This window comes from Sorex fumeus, unplaced genomic scaffold, assembly GCF_029834395.1.
Source record: "Sorex fumeus unplaced genomic scaffold, SorFum_2.1 ptg000018l, whole genome shotgun sequence".
Classification (NCBI taxonomy): domain Eukaryota; kingdom Metazoa; phylum Chordata; class Mammalia; order Eulipotyphla; family Soricidae; genus Sorex; species Sorex fumeus.
The window spans coordinates 25,912,035-25,937,767 of record NW_026606075.1 but is presented as its reverse complement, the minus strand read 5'-3'; the positions used below and the strand labels follow the sequence as shown (position 1 = coordinate 25,937,767).

The following is a 25,733-nucleotide window of genomic DNA, read 5'->3' as shown; positions in this document are numbered from 1 at the left end:
AAAATCAGATGGGCTGATCACGTTTAAAGACGACCGCTGGACTAGAGCTGTTACCGACTGGATTCCACGGGATGTCAAAAGACCGCATGGCCGCCCACCTACCAGATGGTCAGACTTCTTCATCAAGATCATGAACGATCAGTTTGAGGCTCTCCATTTTACTAGAGCGAACAGACGCCATTGGGCTATACTAGCACGCGACAGGGACAAATGGAGACATTACTGGCACCCGCTCGAGCAAATTGACAATTAATAGGAAATCAAGTGATCAAGTGAACATTAAATTTATTCTACATATAGTTACAAAGGATGGTATGGTTTTTAAAAGTCTCTTATAATTTTGGGGAAATGAACATGATATATCCTTAATGTACTTAAGAATATGGAAGAATGAAAAACTAAAGACCTCAAATCCTTTATAAAGCAGAGGAATGAAAAGGCTTCACCATAAACATGTTTGTTTAGTCAACCACTTTCATGGAATGAATGCTTGAGAGAGACTGGGTGTGGGCCGATCTGGTTCCCAGAGATCTGGAAGTTGAGGCGTTAGTTTCAGGGTGAATGGTCCGAAAATATTTTGCTGCAGTAGCTTGAGAGATGGTTTGCTGGAAGATAAAGATCAGCTTTAGTTATTCCCTAAAATGACATCTATGAAACAGCATTTCATCATCTATCATTCAATGGAAAACAGATTTGTTAAGTGTCCTGAAGATGCAAATCGTGACTGGGTTAAGCAGCTGTTAAAAAGAATAAGATGTGGTGCTTCCAGGAGGAGCGCCCACACACCCAACTACACAGATGTGCTCCCCACCCCCCAATTCAGATGGGAAAGATGGCCCAGAGGGTTTTAAAGGAACTACGGGAATTATTGCTCAGAAAGTACTCAAGGGGAACTGCATGATGCTCACAGGGGCTAAGTATAGAAAGGGACTCTGGTGTTTGGAAGAGGGGTCAGCCCTAAGCCCTCACTGTCATCCCACCTCCCTGAAGCCAACATGTAAAATACAGTCCCAGAGAACATGCAGAATGTCCTGAGAAATTTTGTCTGGTCCCTGCTTCCAAGCAAAGTAAAGCTGATTCCTCATATTTCACCTGGTTCATCTGGGCGCTGACTAAACCTTTTATGGGCACACAAGAGGTCTTCCAGAGGCCTGCTGCCCCATTAAAATGGACTACAGCTTCCTAAACAGGGAAATAACTAGACACTGAGGACACTTATGAGAGGAGGATATACACATTACCTCAGAGCCCAGGGGACCAAGTAGGGAGGCTTTCTTCAAAAGCTCATCTTTTAAATATTGCCAAGTAAAATTATATATATTAAAATAGAACATCATGTATTTCTTTTCTGGGATACACCCAGCAATGCTCAGGCCTTACTCCTGGCTCTGTGCTCAAAGATCACTTCTGAGTAGCTTGGGAGACCATATAGGGTCCAGGGAAGAAACTGGGCTGGTCATGTGCAAGGCAAGCTACTGTATTCTCTCTGGTCCATCATATACTTAAAAAACCCTCTGTGATACAGGAGGCTGGAGGAGAAAAATGAAGAAATAACCTCCTTTTTATATTTTTTAGGTGTCTTATATAACTTTATTCTTTGTACATAAAATATAACTGCATAACCATTGCAAATAGGATTCTTGTGACAAGTATGACATTTTAGTTGCTAAACACCTAGTCTGACCTTATCAGAAGAGCTATTTCTCCTTGGGTAGGCAAGGGGAAGTGGGTGGGCAGGAACTGTAGGAAAATGGTTCGTAGAAAACTTTCTATCATGATGTAGAAAATACGACAGAGAATAAAGTAATGCCAGGAGCAGGCAATTACCCAGCAGATGGGGCTAACGTGTCAAATCTGATTATTGGTTAATCTGTAATAACTGTTCCTGGTACTTCTAAATCTTGGTTCCTGAGGGGGAAAAAATAAAAAATAAGTACAGGAGACAGCCATTGTGTCTGTTACATAACCCAAATTAAGTAGTAATGGAGGCAGGTTGTGGCTCTCTAATTCACGGCCAATTACTGGAGGCACAGAACATACTGAATAAGCAAAGGGCAGTTTGAAAGGGAACTATCGGACAGAGCAGAGCAGCTGTAAACCTCACATTTCTTAATTTTTTTTTCTGTGAAATGTGAAATCCTTCCGCCAGTATAAAAAAAACCAGAAGGCTAAGTTCTGAAGAAACACACATTTTATACCTTCTTTATCTCACAAAAGCAGTCAATTTTCCTATCTTTGCACACACATGTGCTGATAAAAATAGATACAACTTCACCTCTTCTCATTTTCAACAACTGGTCTCACAGGTTGAAAAAAAAAATAGAAAAAGTCATCTCAGGGCTTTCAGACATTGTCCATCTTCTGTACTGAAAAGTGGGGAAGAACTGGGGTTGGAGTGACAGTACAACTGGGTGGGGCGCTTGCCTTGCATGTGGTGGACCTGGGTTTGATCCCCGGCATCCCATATGGTCCTCTGAACCCCCCAGGAGTGATTCCCTGAGTTCAGAGCCAGAAGGAAGCCCTGATCATAGCCAGGTGTGGCCTCAAATAAAAAAACAGAAAGGAGGGAAGAAGTTAATATTAAAAGAGAAAAAAGTTATGGTAACAGTAGAAGGTATTTCTTTTAATTATCTACTATACGGGCAGCTTGCTAATGAGCAAATATCTTGCCTCTATTTAAAATTAATAAATCATTTATATATTTTATCTTTTGTCCACCAGCATACAGGATTACACTGAGTTGATAAATTCTTTTATACTGTTGAGAAAAAAAACAATGTTTCTGAAACTGATTTCCTAAAAGAGCTGAAGCAGATACAGACAGGTTTCATAACTGTAGGCCTGTAAATGCTCCTAAAAGCGTCACTGTGGCAGGAGTCACGAGTTTCGAGGTCACCCTCAACATCTCAATTAAGTGTATTTATTAACCTTTAAACTCAGGAAAGAGATTTTGTGGCCCAAGGTGAACTCACCACTGTGACAGGATGATGCTTTTCAACAACAACTGAGCTCATGGGTGGAGAAACTCCCATAATCGCCAAGCTGCTGTTAATTCTGTTTTTTGAAGCAAAATCACATCTCCCTGTGATTCGGGCTGTAATTGTTCTTCCCGCTTTCTGCTGTGCAGATGTTACAATTCTGGGAACATACTAAGAAAAAAATAGACATTAAGTTGGTTGAAAATCTGTGGCAAAATTCTCTAACTTATGAGGAAGTTATTCAAGTTCTTAAGACAAATTTTACACAGAACAAATAAAAAGAGACAAACAGCCAATTTCAAAACCTACCATCTCCCCCAATATTCCTTTTTCTATCAGCTACTTTATGGGATTTCATCAACTTTTAAAATTCTTCCTGTTTTGAAACAACCAGACACATGGGAAGGTACAAGAGGGGCAGAGCGAGGTCCTGAGTGTTCCCTGCCCTCCTCCATTTCCTGCAAGTATATTTCACATAGTCATAGTTTAACAACAGTATCAAAACCAGGAAGTTGTCAGTGGCTTAATGCTTGCTCTAGAATTGTCTCTTTAGTAGATTCCTGTAACTGGCACTGCGATGTAGAATCAACACTCTTCCATTTCCACAGAGATCTCTCTTGCACGGCGGCTCTGTCTCCACCCCACCACTCCTCACTCCTGACTTGCATAATTAATATCATAATTAACATATGTGTTTGTCCTCTATCCTTTTCCTTACCACTTTGCTAATGTACCTTCCCTCCCCCCATGGAGACCATGCATTAACTTTTAATGATGCCTTTTTAATGCCAACAAGCCAGCTTATCCGAATGTTTCAGTTCTCTGTTACTGCATAAGCACACTTTTATTGCAAAAACAACAACAACAAAAAAAACAAGGGGCAGAGGGGCTGGAGTGAGAATACAGTGGGGAGGGCTTTTGCTTTGCACGTGGCTGACCTGAGTTTGATCCCTGGCATCCCATATGGTCCTCTGAGCACCATCAGGAGAAATTCCTGAGTGCAGAGCCAGGAGTAACCTGAGCCAAATAAAAAAAAAAAAAAAGGGACTATATCAAAAGGTAAAGTCAACTTCTTTCTTACTGCTAGTTGATACTTTAGAAAGATTATTTTTGAATGAGGAGAAATGCATACAGGTACTTAATGCCCCTTCCTCTATCAATTAACTACATTAAGTGCTCATTTAAGTTTAAAGTAACTCACTATTTGTTTTTTGAAATTGTCTTATATTTGCCTTGTGTATTGTGTGTGCACATGTGGTGTCAGAGACGGAACCCAGGGCCTCACCCATGCAAGGCTTATGTCTTAATGCTGAGCTACATCCCTGGTGCCAATATTTCATACTTGCATTTGATTTTATCAACTGTCCATATTGTTTAAGTACTTTCCAGGCAAAGAATGATTCTTACCCAAAATAAAGAAACCTCTTCCCCTGCTTATAGCACTAAAAGTTTTAACAGCACTAGATAAATATTAAGCTCATCTTAGTTGTCTAATAGTTTAAACAGGTTTCCGTTTGTATATTTTTCTTTCTGTATTTGGGTCATACCTGACTGTGCTCAGGGCTTACGCCTAGCTCTGTGCTCATGGATCAGTCCTGGCGGTGCTTGAGGGGGAGTACAAGGGAAGGGATGGGGTTTGCGGTATGCAAGGCAAATACTCAACCCTTGTACTAACTCTACGCTACCCTTTAGTATGTGTATTTTAATGGACACAGATTGAAAAAATTTCAATTAAACCTATTACAAATTTCTTGTTTTCGTAATTAAAAAAGGACTAACTTGATTTGGACAGTTAGATAACTATAGTCTTCCAGCAATCACTTAAGTGGATCTACTGTACTGAAACATCTAACTTCCACTTTGAATTATTAATATAAACTCATTTTTTCTCCCTGCACCGTTTTACCAAAGCATTATTAAATATGGATCTTTCCCCTGTGTTGCTGCCCAACTGAGGTCACTAAACTCTTTCTGTCTGCCGTCTGCCTCTAGCCACAGACTGCTGCAGAGAATATGGGAACAGGCTGACAGTGGGCTGCAAGCAAAGGCGCTGGGAAAATGAAAATGATCCCATACACAGGTGATTCGAGGACCCCATGCAAATCACATTTAGTGGGGTTATAATTCCATGGGGAGTTTGTAAGACTTAGTTACGGTATAAATTTTAATTACAGGAAGCCAAGAGAAGACCACTAAGAAGCAATTAATTCCAGGAACAAAGATTTACTAGAAAGGAAATAAAACATAGATTAATGGCTCAGTTATATTTATAGTCATCAAAAATACTGAGTTGGATATCTGTATTTAAATGTTTGTAGATAAGGTGGATGGGGAGAGAAGATATAAGCATTAGGAGGCTATTTTGGGCCCAGAGAGACAGGGTAGAGATTAGGGTAGAGAATACAGAGTACAGGGCATTGGCCTTGCATTAGGCTAGCCTAGGTTCAATCCCTGTCACCCCAAAAAGTCCCCTAGCACTCCAGGAATGAAATGACTCCTAAGGATAGAACCATGAGTAGGTAGTAGATACACCAGTAGCAGGGTGTACCTCAAAACAAGTTTTTTTTAAAAAAGGAAATTTTTAAAGGCCATTGTTTCGGATGTGAAAAGAAGTCAACAAATAATGCTTGAAATTAATACATGTAGAACCACTGACATGAGCTTGTTATTAAAAGTGGTACATAAAATAAAAAAACTGAGAGGAGGGATTTCAAAAACTATTTCTTCCTATAATCCTTGTGGAAGCTACCTGAATGTTTAAACTTCTATGAATCTTAAGGATTTGAGATCAAAATGCAGATTTAAAATATTTACCAAATTGTGGATTAAATTCATGCTTCTGAGGGAAACATTATTCAATAAATTAAAGAAAAGATCTTATAAACTGCTGGAAGCTATTTAAAAATATAAATTTAATTTCTGGCAAGATTCTTGGCAAGAAAATTGAAAACCTAGGTCTAACTGAACTCCTAACCTTACACTGCCTACTTATATGGAAGAGGCATAACCATGCCCACGAATGGAAATTGTTCTCGCTGGGAGGGTGAAGACATGAAAAACTAGAGAAGTTTAGACAGGAAGTTCCAACCACCTAGTGTGGTTGAAAAATGCTACAGATCTTAACCACAGAACTGCTGTAGCATGCCTTCAATATGAGGAAAATAGGCCTTAATAATATCACAAAGGCTTTTAAAAGAACCCTCTGTCCACACATTTGAATGAAATAGTAGTTTTTGATATCTTCTATTTATCAAGTGAATTGCTTTCAAATGGCTGTCATTTTTTACTTGTTAGTGATTTCTACTTAATTTAATTAAAATTGTATAAACTGATGGGAAAAAGTCTTGAAAATAAATGTGGACAATATACATCCTAGGATTTTATAAAAATACATTATGAGAGGGGGCCAGAGACATGGTATAACAGATAAGGCACTTGTCTTCATTGCAGCAGGCCCAGATTCGATCCCTGGCACCCTGTATGTCCCTGGAGCACTGCCAGGAATGATTCCTGAATGCAGAGCCAGGAGTAAGCCCTGAGCACTGCTAGGTGTGGCTCTCAAACAAAACAACAACAACAACAACAAAGTTATTAGAAAAAATTGCTGCTAAATCAGGTAAAGGAAAACAACTAAAAGAAATGCGACACCACAGAGACTGGCTCACAACCAAAAGAACAAAAGCAATCAGTGCTGGAGAGAATGTGGCGAGAAAGGGACCCTCCTTCACTGCTGGTGGGAATGCCGACTGGTTCAGCCCTTCTGGAAAACAGTATGGACGATTCTCAAAAAATTAGAAATTGAGCTCCCATTTGACCCAGCAATACCACTCCTGGGAATGTATCCCAGAGAGGCAAAAAAGTGTAGTCGAAGTGACATCTGCACTTGTTTGTTCATTGCAGCACTCTTTACAATAGCCAGAATCTGGAAAAAACCTGAGTGCCCGAGAACAGGTGACTGGTCAAAGAAACTTTGGTACATCTACACAGTGGAGTATTATGTAGCTGTTAGAAAAGATGAAGTCATGAAATTTACATACAAGTGGTACTACATGGAAAGTATCATGTTAAGCAAAATGAGTCAGAAAGAGAGGGATAGACATAGAAAGATTGCATTCATCTGGGGAACATAAAGTAACAAAATAGGAGACTAACACCCAAGAGTGGCTGAGCTTAGTACCAGGAGTTTTGATCCATGGCTTGGAGACCAGCCACACGTGGTAGGGGAAAAGGCAGCTCAGATAGAGAAGGGAGCACCAAATAAAGGGTGTTGGGAGGATCCTCCCAGGATGGGAGAAGCATGCTGAAAGTAGACTATAGACCAAACATGATTGCCACTCAATGCCTCTTTTGCAAACCACAACACCCAAAAGGAGAGAGAGAACAAAAGGGAATGCCCTGCCACAGAGGCAGGGTGGGGTGGGGGAATGGAGGGTGGGAGGGATATTGGGACCCGTGGTGGTGGAAAATGGGCACTGGTGGAGGGATGGGTATTTGATCATTGTATAATTGAAACCCAAGCACAAAAATTTGTAAGTCAACAACTGTACCTCATGGTGTCTCACTAATAAAGATTAAATTAAAAAAAAAAGTGAAACTGCTTCTCAAACACTGTGAAGTCTTGGTTTATGAAAATTAAAATGGGCTCATAATAGATAATATACTCTGGTTCACATAAAAAAAGATGATAATTATATGTGGACCCATACTTTGACTCCACAGTGAAAACTGGCAAATACATATGTATGTTTCAGGTTAGAAAAAAGATCTACATATCTAAAATTTTGCATCCACATTTATATATACATAAATCGGGGGTATGTGCCAGGCATTGTATGTAAGGTCTCATATATGCAAAGCATTTACTATACTACTGAGCTATTTCCCTAGTTTTTATATGTATCATTTGAAAAAAAATTCTGTTTCAGTTGACATTTCTAAATGATGACTTACTGATTCCAATCATGTTTGATATTTTTAAAGTCATCAGCTGAGCTAACTTAAAACATTTACAATTCAAGCCATGCTAACATAATCAATAAAATTAAAAGGAAAAAGAAGGCACTTAATAAAAAATTCAATGTCTGTACCTTCATACTTGACCTAGAGACAATACTGACCACTGGTTCAGAGAGCTGAACTCAGAAGGTCAAAGTCTGAACTCCAGTCCAATTCTTGATTATGTCCACTAGGCAAATGCCTCTCCTTGAGCCTCAACTTCCTCATTTATAAAAGGGGGAAAGCACCACCAATCACTTTTTATTTTTTCATTTTTTTACTTTTTACTTTTCATTCACAGGAAGCGGATGTTTAGAAGAGGTTTATTAAATAGCTTAAAAACTGAACTAAAAACTCATCAAGTATTCCAATTAGATTTAGAGAAAAGAATCAAGTGCCATCTATTGTTCAACATGGTGAACTACAATATAGCTGTTTTTAACTGCCAAATTTATGTTTTGAAAATGCCCATACTACAAAAGTTTGGCATTTTACTTAACAAACTGAGCTTATCTGCAGAAAAGAAACAGTTCTACACATAAAGATAGTATTCTGTCCTGACTCTTTGCCTCGTCTTCCCTCACCACTGATTGTATGATATTATAAGGACCAGAACTGAACACAGAAAGAAAAATTCAGAGAAAAAATTCAGAGAAAAAAGAAAAATTCAGAGTCCTTAGTGCCAAATCATGCTTGTTCTATTAGATGAAGATAAAAATATGTGTAGCCACTGATGTTTCTGAGTGATGACTGGAAGAGCATCAGTGTTGTTTAAGCACAGAAAAAGTAAGCTGGAATGGATAACACTTATTTGAGATAGACAGAGCTGATAAATTTGCTATTTTTTCTAGAGCGACAGACCTCTTTTCTCTAGCTATTTGTGCCCCTATATTTGAAGTTTACTTCCATTTGCACCTCCTTCTACCAACTGGAAATATGAAGTAAGACTGAAACAACTTTTCAATGTTCAGACAGGAAGTCACTGTGACTAAAATGAAGAGAAACCATAGACTACAAATCTCTTATTTTTCTTTCATTTTTTCACTTTAGCTAAGTTTTTCAACAAGTGTATTTTTCCTACTTTTGTTACTATGGGTTTTTCGTGTTTTTTTTTTTTTTTGGCAGGGGTGGGGTTTGGGTCACACTCAACTGTGTTCAGAGACTATCTTGCTCTGTGCTCAGGGGACCATATACAGTGCCGGAGATCAAATCAAGGCTGGCTACATATAAGACAAGGGCTCCCCTCCTGTGCTGTCTCTCTGGCCTTATTATCATGGTTCTAAAAATATATACATATATATATTTTTAATAGACATCCTTATGGTCCTGGGCTACACTCAGCTGTGCTCAGGGATAGTACTCCTGGCTCTGTGCTCTGGGATCACTTCTGGTGGTGCCTGGGAGACCGGGTGGTGCCTGGGATCTAAGTGAGATCAGCTGTTGCAAGGCAAGTACCTTGACCCCTAAAGTACCTGTCCTGTCCAGAAATTAATCTTTATTGGGATTTTTAAAAAACAAAATAATTTTAAAAACAGAAGCCAATAGGGGGTGGTACTGTAGTAGAGTGGGCAGAGCATGTGCCTTGCACGCGGCTAGTTCAGGGTTGATTCATGGCATCCCATGTCATCCCCTGAGCCTGCCAGGAGTGATCTCTGAGAGCAGAGCCAGGAATCAGCCCTGAGCACTGCTAGGTTTGTCCCCCCCCCCCCCAGCAAATAAAAGTCCCTAAAACACAAACAGAAAACCACAGAAGCCAATACACAGAAACAAGAAAGTAAATCGAAATAGATTATGTATATTCAAGTATCAAAACATCTTTCAGATTAACATTCTATAATCAGAAAAAATGCTTTGACATATTAATTCTGGAAACTCTATTTAATATTAACAACACAGAAACCTAATATCTGAATGTTATAAAATGCTTATGGCATGGGCCAGTACAGGGGGTTGGTGCTTGCCGTGCACGTGGCTGACCTTAGTTCAATCCCTGGCACCTCATATTGTCCCTGAGCCCAACCAGGAATGATCCTGAGTGCACAGCCAGGAGTAAGCCCTGAGCACAAGTGGGTGTGACACCCGACCCTAGCCCTCCCCCCCCCAAGTTTATGTCATATTAACTACATGGATTAATATTTTATTCTTTCCATCAGCCTATGTCACATACATAATTAAACCTATCACAATTAATCAGGTTATTTCTGAGCTCTTCCTGAGATTTTATGGTAGGATATGCTTGAAGCCACATATTATTAAATGTGACCTCTTGAAAGGTTATTAATATGATATATTTTATCAATATATATTAATCTCTATACTGTTCTTCCTTTTCACTTACTCTCTAAATGTACATTAAAAGAGCAAAACTTTATAGTTTTTGCTCCTTTTTTGTGTGGGTGGGTTTGAGGTCACACCAAGCTATGCTCAGGGCTTACTCCTGTCTTGGCATTCAGAGATCCATCCTGGTGAGCTCAGCGGACCATATGGGGTGCTGGGGATCGAACCGGGTCAGCCACATGCAAGGCAAGCAACTCAAGCCTTGTATTATCTCTGGCTCTTTCACAGTTCTTTTTAAAAACAAGACATGTTGAGGTGAATCTGAGTATCATAATAGTAAAGCAAGAAAGAACATTAGAATTAAAATCAGATTTACTTGTGAGTCTCATTTTCCAGAGTCCGAAACACTATCCTTATGTGGATGAAACTGAATGTATATATGGTCTGAAGGAGAGGAGGAAGCTGGAGATTTGGGGAAGATGAGATGTATATATAACACTGTGGGTGGCAGGTTTCAAAGACTTCAATATTATCCAGGGCTATTAAATTGCTTTGAAATGTTAGTAACTGAAAGTGTGGAAAGCACAATCATTGGTATTTTCTATATAGTTCCAGGGTTAAGTATAAATGTAGATGTACACAGGGTGTGTCCTATTTTAAGGAAATTAAAAAAAAAATCTAGCTCTGTGTGTGTTATCTGAATATGCAAGACGGGTGAAAAACTTAGTGATGGTTTATTTAAATGAGATCTTCTGTTCAGAATCACACTTCAAAATGTGTAATCCTGAAAAATAAACACAGCTGCACTACTTTCAGAATTGGATTTCTGTCTCTTATTTCCAAGGCGAAACTCCCTCACTCCTTCACATTTCTTGACCTTTTATTTTTAGACTTCTGTGAATCAAACGTAATAGCAGATCATAACATATCTTCCCTCAAAGATAGCAACTCCCAAAAGGCAGAAATCCAAGTCAGCAATTGTCAAACTGAGGCTGCCAACTGTCTGGTAGGAGTCGTGTTCCTCTCACCTTCTCAGGGGCTGGTTAAGAACTAAAACAATAATGACTGGTGATTTCCTTCCTCTCCTGGAAGTGGTTAGGTGAGGGGAGTAGAGACAAGGAAGACAGAGTCATCACAAGTGCTTTTAAAGAAGTATGACTGAAACTCAATTGAACAACTCTGTAATTGTATCTCATCATGATTCAAAAAAAATTTTTTTTTAAAATAATAAAAATAAAAGACTTTGCCAGCCGTTGTGTCAGAGCCAAGTCAGAACAGGGAAGAGTGATAAAACAGAGCATTTTAAAACAAAACCCTGTGAGCTTTGATCTGAATGTCACTGCCTCTTGAGAAACACAGTGAGGGGAGTATGGGTTCACAGCAGGAGGCTGAGAAGCAAGAGCCATGACGTGCTTTGTCCATAACTCTTAGCGTATGATAACCAGGGTAATCCCACTGTGGAATTTTTGCAGAAACATCCCATCCCCATTCAATACTCCTCCCCCTTGCCATATCTTCTCAGTATCGAAAAAGTAATGAAACTGGGGTGGCGGGGAATCTTTCCTATCTTCCTTCCAATTATGATTTTAAAGTTAAAACCTAATTAAATCAAGATGGAATTGCTAGAGAGGAGTGCTAACCACGGCCATCTGTCTCCAGAAGGGAAAGTCAGAGCTGAGCAGGAAACAAACTGAAGTGTCCTTGAAAACACCCATTCACTTCCTTCAAAACTGGAAAGAATTACTATCAAATGTTTTTTTTTCTTGATTAGTTCTAAAAAATGTAAAATGAGAAAGTACTTTTTTTTTTAAAAAAAGATGATCAGTGGGTATTTGATCATTGTATAATTGAAACCCAAGCACAAAAATTTGTAAGTCCACAACTGTACCCCATGGTGTCTCACTAATAAAAATAAAAATAAAAAAAATAAAAAAGATGATCAGAACTAGTGGCTAGAGTGATAGTCCAGCAGGTATGGTGCTGGCCTGAGAGGTGCTTGAGCGGGTTCCATCCCTGGAATTCCGTATGGTCCCCCAAGCACTGCCAAGAGTGATCCCTGAGTTGCAGAGCCAGGAGTAAGCCATGAGCATTGGCTCCAAAACAAAAAGGTGAGTGAAAAATGAAGATGCTCACAGCTCCAACAAAACTCTGAAGTATTCTTTTTTGTTATTCTCTCTCTCCTCTCTCCCTCCCCCACTCCTCTTTCCTTCCCTCTCTGTCTCTCTGTCTCTCTCTCTCTCTCTCTCTGCTGCACTCACTCCTTAGGCTCTGTATAAAAATATTTCAGACGGCTTAGCTTAAATATCATGTAGGTCCTTTCCTCCAGGGTAAAGCATGTTCGGCTCCCAAACACGCAGCATCGGAGTAAGTGTGGACTACTCTCCCCAGGGTGGACGCCTGCATGAACTGTACTAACCATCTCTTCTGGTGCAGTAGCAACTGAAGATCCAGTACCAAGATGAGAAGGCACGGGAAAGGGGATGGATGCAGAAGCAGCCCCAGAGGTGGCGACAGACGCCCCAGAGGGGAAGACGGCGGTGCTGGATGGCCCTGCAGCAGCAGCCGGAGGTGTGACGGCCCGCGTGCTGCATGAGGGTGCGGAGGGAGCGGAAGGATCCAGATGAACAGAATGTTCTTTTCCTTGAGCACCAGAATCGTACTCATCCTTCTTAATGTTTGTCAAGTCTATCCCTGTAAAACACAAGTTAATCTCATTAAAAATCCTTCCGGGGGAAGACTACTCTTACCTCATACCAACAAAAATACATGATTGCTAAAATCTGGTTCAAACTTTAGGTACAGCTTTGTCATAAGCTGAAAACCGTGTGCAGTTAATATAGTTTATCAGAGTTAGCTGGAAAATGTCAGTATTACTACTAAAGGCTGCAGACCATGTTCGCTGACATGTTAAAGCTAATTAAAGATTTTTCCTCATTCATAAAAGAATCATGAATCCGCTGGACCTCCTTGGAGTGGAGGTCACAGCCTTCACAGCCATCACAATAATGTGGCAGCACCTAGCCGAAGGATTTAAGTCCTCTGTCCATTACTACATACAACTGTTCTTATAAATGACCCAGGATTTAGGTCTTTAGCTTATTTTCTGATAACACCATGCCCTCTCATCGTGCAATCTATCAAAAGCTATATTTTTATTCTTGATATCTTAAATGAATCAGTAAGCAACAGTAAAATCTTCATTTCTGGCAATGTGTGAAAGAAGTAAGCTCTTGCTGGTAATCTTTTTTTAATTTTATTTAATTTTTATTAGTGAAACACCATGAGGTACAGTTGTAGACATACAAATTTTTGTGCTTGGGTTTCAGTTATATCTTTTAAAAAGATGATCAGAACGAGGGGGCAGAGTGATAGTACAGCTGGTTGGGTGCTGCCTTATACATGTCTGAACCAGGTTCAATTCTCAGAAACCCTGATGGTCCCCCAAAACCTGCCAGGAATGAACCCTGAATACAGAGCCAGAAGTAATCAAGGCAAGTGTCTGAACTCAAATACTTTCTTTCTGGCCTAGAATATTACTTTGACAGGGGGCAGGGGGTGTAGATGGATAGAGTGGGGGTGCTCAGGGATTCTGACTCTATGCTCAGGAAGCCATAAACAGTGTCAGGGAATGAACTGACTCAAAAGCATGCACAGCAAGTGCTCGAACCCCTCTTCTATCTCTTGGGCCTGGAATCTTTTTTTTTTTTTTTAATTCCTTGCTTTGTTTTGGGGCCACACCCAGTGGTGCTCAGAGGCTACAAATCCTCCTTCAGTGCTTAGTGGTGCTCAGGAAACCATGTGGTGCCAGGGATCAAACCTGGGCTCCTGCACGCAAGCATGGACACTGGCACTTTGAACTATCTGGCCCACAAAACAATAATTTTTTTGCTTTGGGGCCACAACTGACAGTGCTTAGGAATCACTCCTAATGGCACTCAGTGATCATATAGGATGCTGGGCATGAAACCCAGGCCACTTGTATGCAAAGCTTGGGGGCTAGGCCACTGAAGTATCTCTTCAGTCCCTCAAAACATAATCTTCACTCTACATTAAAGGAGTAAAATATTAGTTTCCATAAACTAGGACATAGGGTTTCTTTAAATTTCAGATTCCTTCCATTAGAATTATGTTAAAATGTCCACTTAAGACTATTGTTGTGGTACCAAACACCAGGGTGCGGCTGAGAAACCCAGTCACTGAGATGATTCAGAATATCTGGACCGCGGGTATTATGTAGCTCTGTGTTTAGAGGGTTGTGAGAGTCATCTTTCTATCCAGAAATGTGGACATTATAAGTCCTTCTGTTTTTGTTTTTTTTTCCTTTTTTGGGTCACACCTGGCATTGCACAGGGGTTACTCCTGGTTTTGCACTCAGGAATTACTCCTGGCGGTGCTCCTGGGACCATATGGGATGCTGGGACTCGAACCCAGGTCGGCTGCGTGCAAGGCAAACGCCCTACTCGCTGTGCTATTGCTCCAGCCCCCACTTTTTTTTTTTGCTTTTTGTCTTTTGTTAGATATCTTTATATAAGACAGAGTAACAGCTACCTCATCAATAAAGTTTAATGAGAATTATATAGGCTCTTTGAAATCTTTTGATAAATGAAATACAACATATATTTTATTTTTTGTTTTGAAAACAAAGCCAAAGCTAAATACGCACACTTCTATAGGCTGGTAAAAGTGATTCACTTTTTAGATAGGTAGCCGACTTAATATTAGATACAGAAGCATTACGAAGATCAGATCTGGCCAAGGATTTGATGAAAGAGAAACAAATGTCTAACTCTGGTCAATGATGGATTGATTTTTGCAATACTATATTTCACTTCAACTTGAGAATTTTTTTTCAGTTGTAAAGCACTTTTTTTACTTTTCCTAAAATTGCTTAAAAAATAATGGTAAATATTTTAAAGGCGAGTTTTATTTTTAAAATTTGCCTTTCTCATAGCAATTCAAATTTACAATCTGTATGATTTAGGGTTCTGTATAAAATAAGATACCCACAGATTACAAAGAGCAGATATTCTTGGGGCCAGAGGATAGTATAACAGGTAGGGTGTTTGCCCTGCACGCAGCTGAGCCAGTTCAATCCCCAGCATCCCATATGGTCCCCTAAGCACTGCCAGGAGTAATTTCTGAGAACAGAGCCAAGAGCAACCTCTGAGCTCTGCTGGGTGTGATCCAAAAAGCAAAAAGCAAAAAAAAAAAAAAAAAAAAAAGAGCAGACATTCAGGACAAATGAAAAAAAAATCCAATATTCATTTTGCTCTAATAAGACAGGTAGACAGGCAGGTATGTTTAGGACTACTAAAATAAAAATTGCATTATTAAAAAATTGTTTTAAGGGAAGTCAGGGCCAGAAGTAATTTTTTTCTTCTGAGAATTGAAAAAATAAAGAAGGAAAAAAAAAAAAGGAGAGTTGTTTAGAAATGCCCCAAGACCTAAATATCACAGAGCACATCTTGCTTTAGATTACACTGAACTTTTGCCCTTGGCAGCCTTGCCAACATTATTGCTGATAGATATCTTATGCTGTGTGGGCGAGATATCTTATGATTCCTGTCATCTTTATCCACCATTGTTCTGATAAACAGAGTACAAGACTACTCAAAACAGTGGGGTTCCCAGAATGTAGGATTAGCAGCAGATGCCAGCAGACATCAGAGTAACAGGAACAAAATCATTTGTGTTGTGTAATTACCCACACACATTTTCCCCATATCCTGTGATGGATACGTAGGAGACACAGCTGTATTTGATGTAAGAAGACAAATGTGTTAAGGTGCTAAGCAGTGCCCTGATCTAGGAGGGACAAGGTTTCTTACCATTGAAAGCAGTGGTAATGATTATAATGATTATACTTTGTCACTTTACTTGGGAAATCCAGTGTCATCTAATATCTGTTACAAGTACCTGATTAAATTCAAATTAGTACACACAACTTCCTGGTAATGACAACTGAAAGTGGACTATTGTATTATCAAAGTTAGTAAGTTTGTTTTCCAGTTTGGATCTCAATAAAAAGATCATTTAATGGAGAAATCAAATACTGATTTAGTGGATGGACTTGGAAAGTATCATGCTGAGTGAAATGAGTTAGGAGGAGAGGGTCAGATAGAGAATGACTGCAATTATTTGTGGGATATTAAAAAAATAGTATGAAATTAATATCCAAGGCCAGGGAAAATAGGCCAGGAGGACTGGTCAATGGCTGGGAATTACCACAAGGGTGTGTGGGTGGAGGGTAGTTAAGAAAGAGGAGGGTCCATTATAACAACATTAGTTGTAAATGATCACTCTGGACAAGAACTGAATGTTAAAGGCAGGTGACGGGATATACATAGCCTTTCAGCATCTGTATTGCAAACCTTAATGCCTAAAACGAGAGCGAAAAAGAGAAAGAAGAGACGTGCCTGCTATAGAGGCAGGAGGGGCTTGGGGTGGTTTAGAGAGGTGGGAGAGAAACTGGGAACACTGGTGGAGGGATGGGCATTGGAACATTGTAAAACTGAAACACAATCATGAACAGCTTTGTAATGCTCTATATCACGGTGATTCAATAAAAAGACAAATAAATAATTAAAAAATTTAAAAAAAGACTCATCTAGGCATCAGCCTTGAGGGTCTATGATCTTAAGTCTCTAAGGGACTATACACCACCACTGCTTCAGAGAGTAAATGGTTTTGCCTTAAAACTCATCATCGTCCGCAACAGGTATAATGGGCCTCCCGAAAATCAATGTTTGCTGAGGTGCTCAGGATGGGCTGGAGAAATAGTTCGGACTTAAGAAGCTAGTTTTGTATGCATCGACCCTGGCTCGATCCCGGCATATGCCACTCACCCCCGCACCCAACAGTAGTCCCTGAGCACCGCTGGATGTGGCACCACAGCCCCTCAAGAATCACAAGGTGCCCTCAGGCCCGTACGCTGAACAGCCCATCAGGCTGGCTGAGAATTACCAGAGGGGGTTCCTGTGTCTCATGGGAAGGATCCCTCCCTGTTAGGTCCACCACAGAATTTCCATACAGTAGAACACACTGAGCACTGTAATATTCGTAAATCCTTTCCGAAAACAGGAGGAGAATGTTGAATGGAATACTGACCCGTTTCATTTCTGTTCTGAAACATAGTCATAGCTTCAAGATTTAATGCACATACACCTCTCATGAACGCTTTCTTCATGGAATCTTCAAAGTGCTCTTTTTCATGCTGCATTCTCTGGATCTCAGCTTTTGCATTTTCCAAAGCTCCAGACAACTGAAGGAGATACATAAAAACAAAACAAAGCAAAAAAAAAAAAAAAAAGAAAAAAAAGGGAAGAGAGAAGCTTGAGAAAAAAAAAGGAAATTACTGATACAGGACTTGGGGGCATGGATGGGGATTTTGGCATTTTGGAGGTGTTGTAACTGTTCATTAAGATCATGAATGTCAACATCACTGTAAACGCATAAGCTATAAATAGTACTTAGACTATGAAGATATTTTTATGTGAAATATTAAAAATGTGTCTCAATTTATTTTAAAAGTTATCCTGCTTCTATTGTTGTCATCAGCAAACCATTTTCATTCCAAGTCATAAATCAAGGTCCAAACAAGAGAGCCTTATCATGCCAGTCCCATTCAAGAGTGCTCATGTGTTTTAAATACACAAAATTTTATTTTTTAATAGTAAAACTTTCATAGAGAATATTAAGCAAAATATGTACAGGTAGTTATTTTCTTCCATTCGGGAAGAAAATAAAAAATAACTAAATGCCTGCAATACTGTAAGTTTTTCAACCAAATCTGTAGAATTTAAAGCACAATAATACCATATGTAACACACTTTCCTAGTAGACCAAACTGTTTTCCATATTATTTTGAATTGCAGAAAATTATTTTTATAAGCTCTTTCTTTTTTTGTTTTTGGGCTCTGTCTGGCCGTGTTCAGGGCTTACTCCTGGCTCTGTGCTCAGGGATCACTCCTGGAGGGGCTTGAGAAACCATATGCGAGTGCTAGAGTTCAAATGGGGTTGAGTTGCTTGTGAGGAAGCATCCTATACACTGTAGTATCCTCTGGCCCAACAAACTTATTTTTTTAACATTAGGAACTTTGTACTACTATAAAGTATATTTTTTCTTTTAATATTGGATTTCAAGAGAACTACAGCTTTCTTCAATATGTCTTTATCTCGATCTAAAATGTTTTCCTATGGTAACAAATTTTATTATTAAAAGGTAATAGAAAAATACTACCCATTTATTTACAACTGCTTTATATCAATGAAGCTGCACTAGCAAAGAGATATAAGGAGCTCTGGGTGATTTACAGTCCCTAGAGAAGAGATCCAACACAAGTCTGGAGTTTCATACATAACTATTTAAAAGGATTAAGTCTGACTTGCGTTCACTTTCTCCCAACAGTGTTCTTTCAACCTATACTGCAGGAGAGAGAAGTGGAGAAATGGGTTACGCTGCTTATCACCAAATAACAGTGAATGACGCTACTCACCTATATTTTTATTAAAGACAAAGCATAAATGGGGGTTGCATGGGGCCAGAGAGATGATACAGGGCAGGGCACTTGCCTTGTATACAGTTCATTTGGGCTCTTTATGGTTCCTCGAGCAACACTAGGAGTGATCCCTGAGCACAGAACCAGGAGTAAGCCCTGAGCACTGCCAGGTATGGCCTGAAAAAACACCAGAAACCAAGTAACATCCCCCACTCCTATCTCAACCAAACAAAACAGAAAAATATTGAGGGTTGGAGAGAAGTACAGAGACCAGGCTGTCTTTTGCCTGGCATGAGGCAGACCCTGGTTGGATCCCTGGCACCATATACTGTCCTCTGAGTACCACCAAAGGGGCAATCCTGACTACAGACCAGGAACACTTCCTGAGCACTACCAGATGTGGCAGCCTTTGCCCACCTGTGCCCTCCGCCCCCCCCCACCCCCGCCCGATATCCACAACAACAAACAAAATTAAAAAACTTACCATCGCAACTTTGGCTTCATAGTCATTAGAAATATGGACACAAACTTCCTCAGCTCTTGCCTGGCAAGCTCGCTCCACAACTTCTTTCCACTGTCGCTGCACTATGGAGTGCCAGCCTCTCCAGACCTTCTTCAGTAGGGTTCTCCGGAAATACTGGTCAGCTAGTTTACCTTCATAAACCTAAATCCAAGCAACACAGAGGCTCAAACACAGAGTAGGCTGAAAAATGTACGGCAGTAATAATACTCACAGCACTTTGGTAATCAGAATCTGTACATTACCATTTAATCCCATGTAAGTATGTCTCTCTCAAGTACAGATGGGAGAGCAGGCTCAGAGAGGCTAAGCAACCCACTGTGGTCACTAGGGTAGGAAGGGGACAGCTAGTTTTTGCTCACTTTTGCTGGAGCGAAGCTCTTACTCACTATGCACGAAAACTCATTAATTTAGAGAAATCAACCCAAAAACAAATGGGAGGAAATGAACTACTCGTCACTTGTCATCTGAGGGATGAGTGTATGTGACCTTTTCACTAACAGCAGGATTAAGGTCAACAGAGTAGCTTGGTGGCAGAAAGGGAGGCAGTGTCTGTGGCATCAGAGCACACTACCTTCTCTCTGCGTTGGTGGCCAGCACCAGACAGGATGGATTTATAGACTCTGCCTCCACAGACAGAGCCAAACTAACCCAAATGGGAACAAATGTGATCCTTCTTTTATCAACAAATTTGAATTCCTTTTAAGCAGTTCCAATTTCTAATTTTCTTAAGTGAAAAAGGCTTTTTAAAAAAGTGATGTGGATGGGGCCAGAGTGATAGTACAGCGGGTAAGGAGCTTTCCTTGCATGGGACCAACCTGAGTTCGATCCCTGGCATTCCATATGGTCCCCTGAAACTGCCAGATATAATTACTGAGTGCAGAGCCAGGAGTAAACCCTTAGAACCGCTGGGTGTGGCCCCCCAAACAAAAACAAAACCCCAAAACCAAACGAAACAAACAAAAAAAAAAAACCCAAACCAAAAATAATGGTAGCATCAACTATTTTGGCTAATTTTTATACACCATAGATTCTTATTTATAATTTTTCAAATAATATATTAATTTAAAATCACTTTGTACAGCATTAACGTAGATATCATCGTTAGGATTTAGCAGCAGGAAGTATTCTTGTGTGTGTGTGTGTGTGTTTTGTGCGTGTGTGCGTGTGTGCGTGTGTATGTGCGTTTAGGGGGCAGGGAAGGATGAGGGTGTGGGGACACACCCTATGGTGCTCCAGGGCTTTCTCCTGGCTCTGCTACTCCTGATGATGCTCAGGGGCACACACATGGTACCAGGGAAAGAAACTGAATTGACCCTATACTATCTCTCCAGCCTCATTAGAGAATATTCTGAAAGAAGAAATCCTATTTCATGATGGTAACAGTCGTTCCCTTTCCCTTAGATACTAATCTTCTCGAACTAAATGCAGATTTGCTCTATGGCTCACATGACTATATGTGCATGCATACACACACACATACACACACACGTACAGATGCACACATGCATGCACGCACACACAACTTTCCATCACTTCTGTTCTGATTCTTGTGGGACTAACATATACTCCATACTTTTCCATTTTTATAAAATTACTATAGTTAATTTACATCTCTGATATACTGATTCAGCTGTCATTTGATTAAATATATTCAAGTTTAGATATCTACAAAATAAGAATAATTTGAGGGGACCTCTACCTCCCCCCTGCCCTTGGCAGTGACACTTGGGCCACTCCAGTGGTTTGGGACTGATAGTTTCAGGACAGTCCCAGCTAGCACAGGCCCATTGGTGGGGGCTATCAAGGACATACATGATTGTGCTTAAGGGGCTATGTTGTGTCAGGGATCAAACTCAGCTTTGTGCTCTACTTTGATGGATTTCTCCAGTCTCCAAACTAAGTAGACTAAATAATTTTTTAGTAAGTTATGGAGAAGTGGGTTTATTTGATTCTTAATCAAGAAAAGTATGTACAACAAATATTTAAACAATTTTATAATGCATAGATATAACTGAATACCTATTCATAGGTATAGCACTGAATCTTTATGAAAAAGATACCTATTCAGGCAGTTTAATGGTAGAGACAATATAAGAAGTACTAATCTATTAAAGATTACAAATTCTTTCCCCTTTGAGGCTGAATCTGTTAAAGACATTCCATTACAAAGGCATTTGCAATTGAAGCACACTCTTTACTAACCTAGTATGTTGTGATAGGTCTATAAAATCTATATGGGGTCTGGAGAGATAGTACAGTGGGTAGGATGCTTGCCATGCATGCGACAGACCCAGGTTTAATTCCTGGCATCATATACAGTCCCTTGACCACTGCCAGGAATTATTCCTGAGTGTAGTGTAGAGCCAAGAGTAGCTCTGAGCACTGCTGGGTGTGGTCCTAAAACAAATAAATACATATACCATATTCTTTTCTGAGCTATACTCAAATTGAATTGTCACTGTCACTTTCCTCCCGCTGTTCATTGATTTGCTTGAGCGGGCCCAGTAACATCTCCATTGTGACTGAAATAACAACAACATAAAATTGTGAATTAATTTAAACTTAATTTCGACACACTTTCTTTCATGTTAACAAGAATTCTAGTAGGAGATCATAAACTCATTGGAGTTTAGAAATCTAGTGCCTGTCAGTCATCGTCTCCCGTTTACTTACATCTTGTCTGCATCTGACATGATTAATTCGCCAGCGGAAAAAAGTTCTCATCAACTCTATTCTTTCTTTTTGCTTGCCTATGGCATGAGACAAGCTAGAAATCACCTGTGAAAAGCAATTAATCCAATTATTGTGATGTTACAATAACAGTGATTTTCTTAATCGAAATAATGCAAACATAAATACCAATACCTGTGGATCATACTGTATTCATCTACTAATTCTCATTATTTTTAAGACTAAAAACTTTTTCACATAAATACACTTTGTACCAATGAAAAAGGGGAACAAAAGAGGAGATTCCAAGATATCACATATATTGGCAAATGTCAATAAAAAGTTTAGGCATATAAAAATTAATATGGTTCTTGACATTGGATTCAGGAAGAACAAACATTTGAAATTTCCATTACACATACAAGACATCTTCATCAGAACTGAAGACAGGACCAGATTTTCAGACATCATTCCCATACTATTCCTACTAACCTTAGAAGTTCTCAATAGCTACTTAAAAAGAAAATAATTGCTTTATCAAAAAACCTAGAAAAGCAAGTAATAGTTATACTTTGATGAACTTTTTAAGTGAATAATTTTTTGTGCTTAACATGAATATCTATAAAGGCTTTTGAAACCAAAGAATGTATTTCTCTCATAGAGTGGAAAGTGTATCTGAAAATTGCTATATTAAAGAGATTCAGTAAATTGAACACATTCACTGAGAGACTTTATTCTGGTTGTTTACATAATTTTTGAAGCTGGAAAAGGGAGCTGGAGAGATAGAACTTCCTTTGCATATGTCCTCCTAGGTTTGAATTCCCTGAGCTCCACCAGGGGTAACTTCTGAGCACAGAGCCAAGAATAAACCCTGGACAGAAATTTTATTTCTTAAAACTGAACATGTAGAGTCTTTTTGTGTGAAGTTTCAAAATAACAAAACTAAACTGAAAATACTTAAGAATCTCAGAGGCTTTTGGGGATAGCAGTGAATATGAAAGACAGTATCTATTGTTTCAAATGAGTCACTGTCACTGTCCTCCAGTTGTTCATCGATTTGCTCAGTGGGCCCAGTAACATTGTGAGACTTGTTACTGTGGCATATCCAATACCTCACGGGTAGCTTGCCAGGCTTTGCCATGAGTGTGAAATACTCTTGGTAGCTTGCGGGGCTCTCCGAGAAGAGTGGAGGAATTGAAGGCAGAGGAATTGAACTCGGGTCAATCTGGTCGTTCGGCCGCGTTCAAGGCAAATGCCCTACCTGCTGTGCTATCACTCCAGCCCTTCAAATCAGTAAACCATATAAAATGTTCAGTTTTACTGACTCAGGAGTTTCTTTTAGGGTGGCAGGCAGGGGAGGTTTATGTCATACCTGGTGGTGCTCATAGCTTACTATTATGAGGGACTATATGGGATCCCAGGGATTGAACCCAGGTCAGCTGTGTGCAAGGCAAGAGTCCTGCCTGCTGTACAATCTCACCAGTCCCTGAACCATGGTTTTATATAAGGCCATGCTCAGAGGTGCTCAGGAGGCAGGACCACTCCTAGAGAAGCTCAGGCCAGTGTATGAACTCTGCGCTATCAGGGATCAAAGTCAGGGCCTTGCACATGCTATAAATCAGCCTCTACAATATTCCATTTGATATTATATCCTGAGCCAGCATTCTTCAACCTTTTCATAAACTGTGAACCAGCATTTGTCACACACACAAGGCAGTAGCCATGGACCAGTGGTTGAAGACCATAGTTCCAAAGCACCAAAAGACATGTGCATAAGGAAAAAACAAAACCCAAATCTTGAGTGCACTAAAGCACCTGAGCGAGGAGGTGTCTGCTGTGAGTCCCTCTCGAGGCCACCATCCTCGGGGGAGCCCCAGATTTGCTGCATCTGCATTTCTCAAAGTCTCTCTGGGAGAAAAAAAAAAAGCACAAACCTGAACTCTATCTACTTTCATGTAGTTTTTCTTTGGGGGTGAAGGTGGGGGGTGGTGTGTGCCCACACGCAGCAATGCTCAGGGGTTACTCCTGGCTCTGGATTCAGGAATTACCCCCGGTGGTGCTGGTGGAGGGTGGGGTGGGGTATCCATATGGGATGTTGGGGATCTAATGGGTTAGCCGCATGCAAGGCAAGTGCTCTCTCAGCTGTACTATGACTCCAGCCTCACTTTCATGTTAGGAGGCTAAAAATAAGTGACATAAAAGGTGATGTCCATGTTTATTAGGAAATTAATGCTTCCATAAAACAAGAAAGGCATGTGACAGATGGCAAATGAGATACTTAAATCGGCCCCTGAAAGATTTAAATGTAGTTAATTCTGGTTCCCTGACATTTTCTTAGAGATAGTGTGAAAATATTAGGAAGAAAATATCTAGAATAGAACATTCAGGCACTCGGGTTTTTTCCAGATTTTGGCTATGAACAGTGCAGCAATGAACATAGAAGTGCAGATGTCATTTCGACTGTACTTTTTTGCCTCTCCGGGATATATTCCCAGGAGTGGTATTGCTGGGTCAAATGGGAGCTCAATTTCTAATTTTTTGAGAATTGTCTATACTGTTTTCCAAAGGGGCTGAACCAGTCACACCTCATGGTGTTTCACTAATAAAAAAAAATAATAAAAAAAGTTTTGAAAACTAAAAAAAAAATAAATAAATAAACAACAGTTATTTGTTTTTCATTCTTTGGAAAATAAAAAAAAATAGCACATTCAGGACTCTTAAAACCACTAAAATTGATGGCAAAGATAAAATGATGTCTTTGGTATGTTTAAAGAAAATAAGAAAATCTTACTTCAGTGATCTTTTTCTACTAGTTTCTGAAGTAATTTTCTCTTTGTATCTTTTTTTTTGGGGGGGGGGCACCCCTTGCACTGCTCAGGGTTTACTCCTGACAGTGCTCTGAGGACTATGCAGGGCTGGGGACCAAACTCAGGCTTCTGGCACGCAGAGCTAGCACACCAGCCAATGAGCAATCTCTCTGGCACGGTTCCTTACACTTTTTAACCCAGTAAGGTATTTCCTGGATATCAGTTAAAAAGGAATATAAGAAAGAAGACCTCATCTTTTCTCCCAATGGAGACCTCATAGGTCTTTTGTAGCTCCTTCAAGCCATTGATCTGGCTGTGCAGCTGTTTCAAATCTGCTGCGTGCCGATCTTTCTCTTTTTTCATTTCCATTCGATGCCAGTCAATAAAGTTAAGTCTCCACTTAGTTAATTCTGATAAGATGTTTGTCTGAAAAAGAAAGCATGCTGACAGTTAAGCAGTTTGGTCCTTTATGCTATTTCTTAAAATTACACTGAAATTAAGAAATATGAAAAAAAAAAAACCAACAAAACCCAATAAACCCAGAATCTGCTTACATTATTAAGAAATCATCACCTCTCTTGCACATCTCTCCCCAACCCCACATTTCTTTATATTTCAATATAAACTATTTTGCTTCACCAAAATTTTTTTTCCTTAAATTTTTATTAGTGAAACACCATGAGGTACAGTTGTAGACTTACAAATTTTTGTGCTTGGGTTTCAGTTATACAATGATCGAGTACCCATCCCTCCACCAGTGCCCATTCTCCACCACTACCAGTCCCAGTATCCCTCCCACCCCTCTTCCCACCACTACCAGTCCCAGTATCCCTCCCACCCCTCTTACCCCCATCCCACCCTACCACTGTGGCAAGGCATTCCCTTTTGTTATCTCTCTCCTTTTGAGAGCTGTGGTTTGCAAAAGAGACATTGAGTGGCAATCTTGTTCGGACTATAGTCTACTCTCATCATGCATTTCCCATCC

At 39.9% G+C, this 25,733-nt stretch overlaps 1 protein-coding gene across 3 annotated transcripts in view; it reads right to left on the bottom strand.

Annotated features, from left to right (window-relative positions):
• Window positions 1–289: 289 nt before the first annotated feature.
• POC5 (POC5 centriolar protein) overlaps window positions 290–25,733 on the bottom strand; it is a 44,488-nt gene continuing 19,044 nt past the window's right edge. For all 3 annotated transcript variants that reach the window (XM_056112559.1, XM_056112557.1, XM_056112558.1), the window contains 7 exons: window positions 24,998–25,174; window positions 21,945–22,049; window positions 19,233–19,412; window positions 17,358–17,511; window positions 12,667–12,941; window positions 2,973–3,149; window positions 290–605 (listed from right to left, as the gene is read on the bottom strand). In XM_056112559.1, the coding sequence (XP_055968534.1) occupies window positions 462–605; window positions 2,973–3,149; window positions 12,667–12,941; window positions 17,358–17,511; window positions 19,233–19,412; window positions 21,945–22,049; window positions 24,998–25,174 (1,212 nt within the window). In that variant the 3' untranslated portion in view covers window positions 290–461. The remainder of the gene's footprint in view (window positions 606–2,972; window positions 3,150–12,666; window positions 12,942–17,357; window positions 17,512–19,232; window positions 19,413–21,944; window positions 22,050–24,997; window positions 25,175–25,733) is intronic.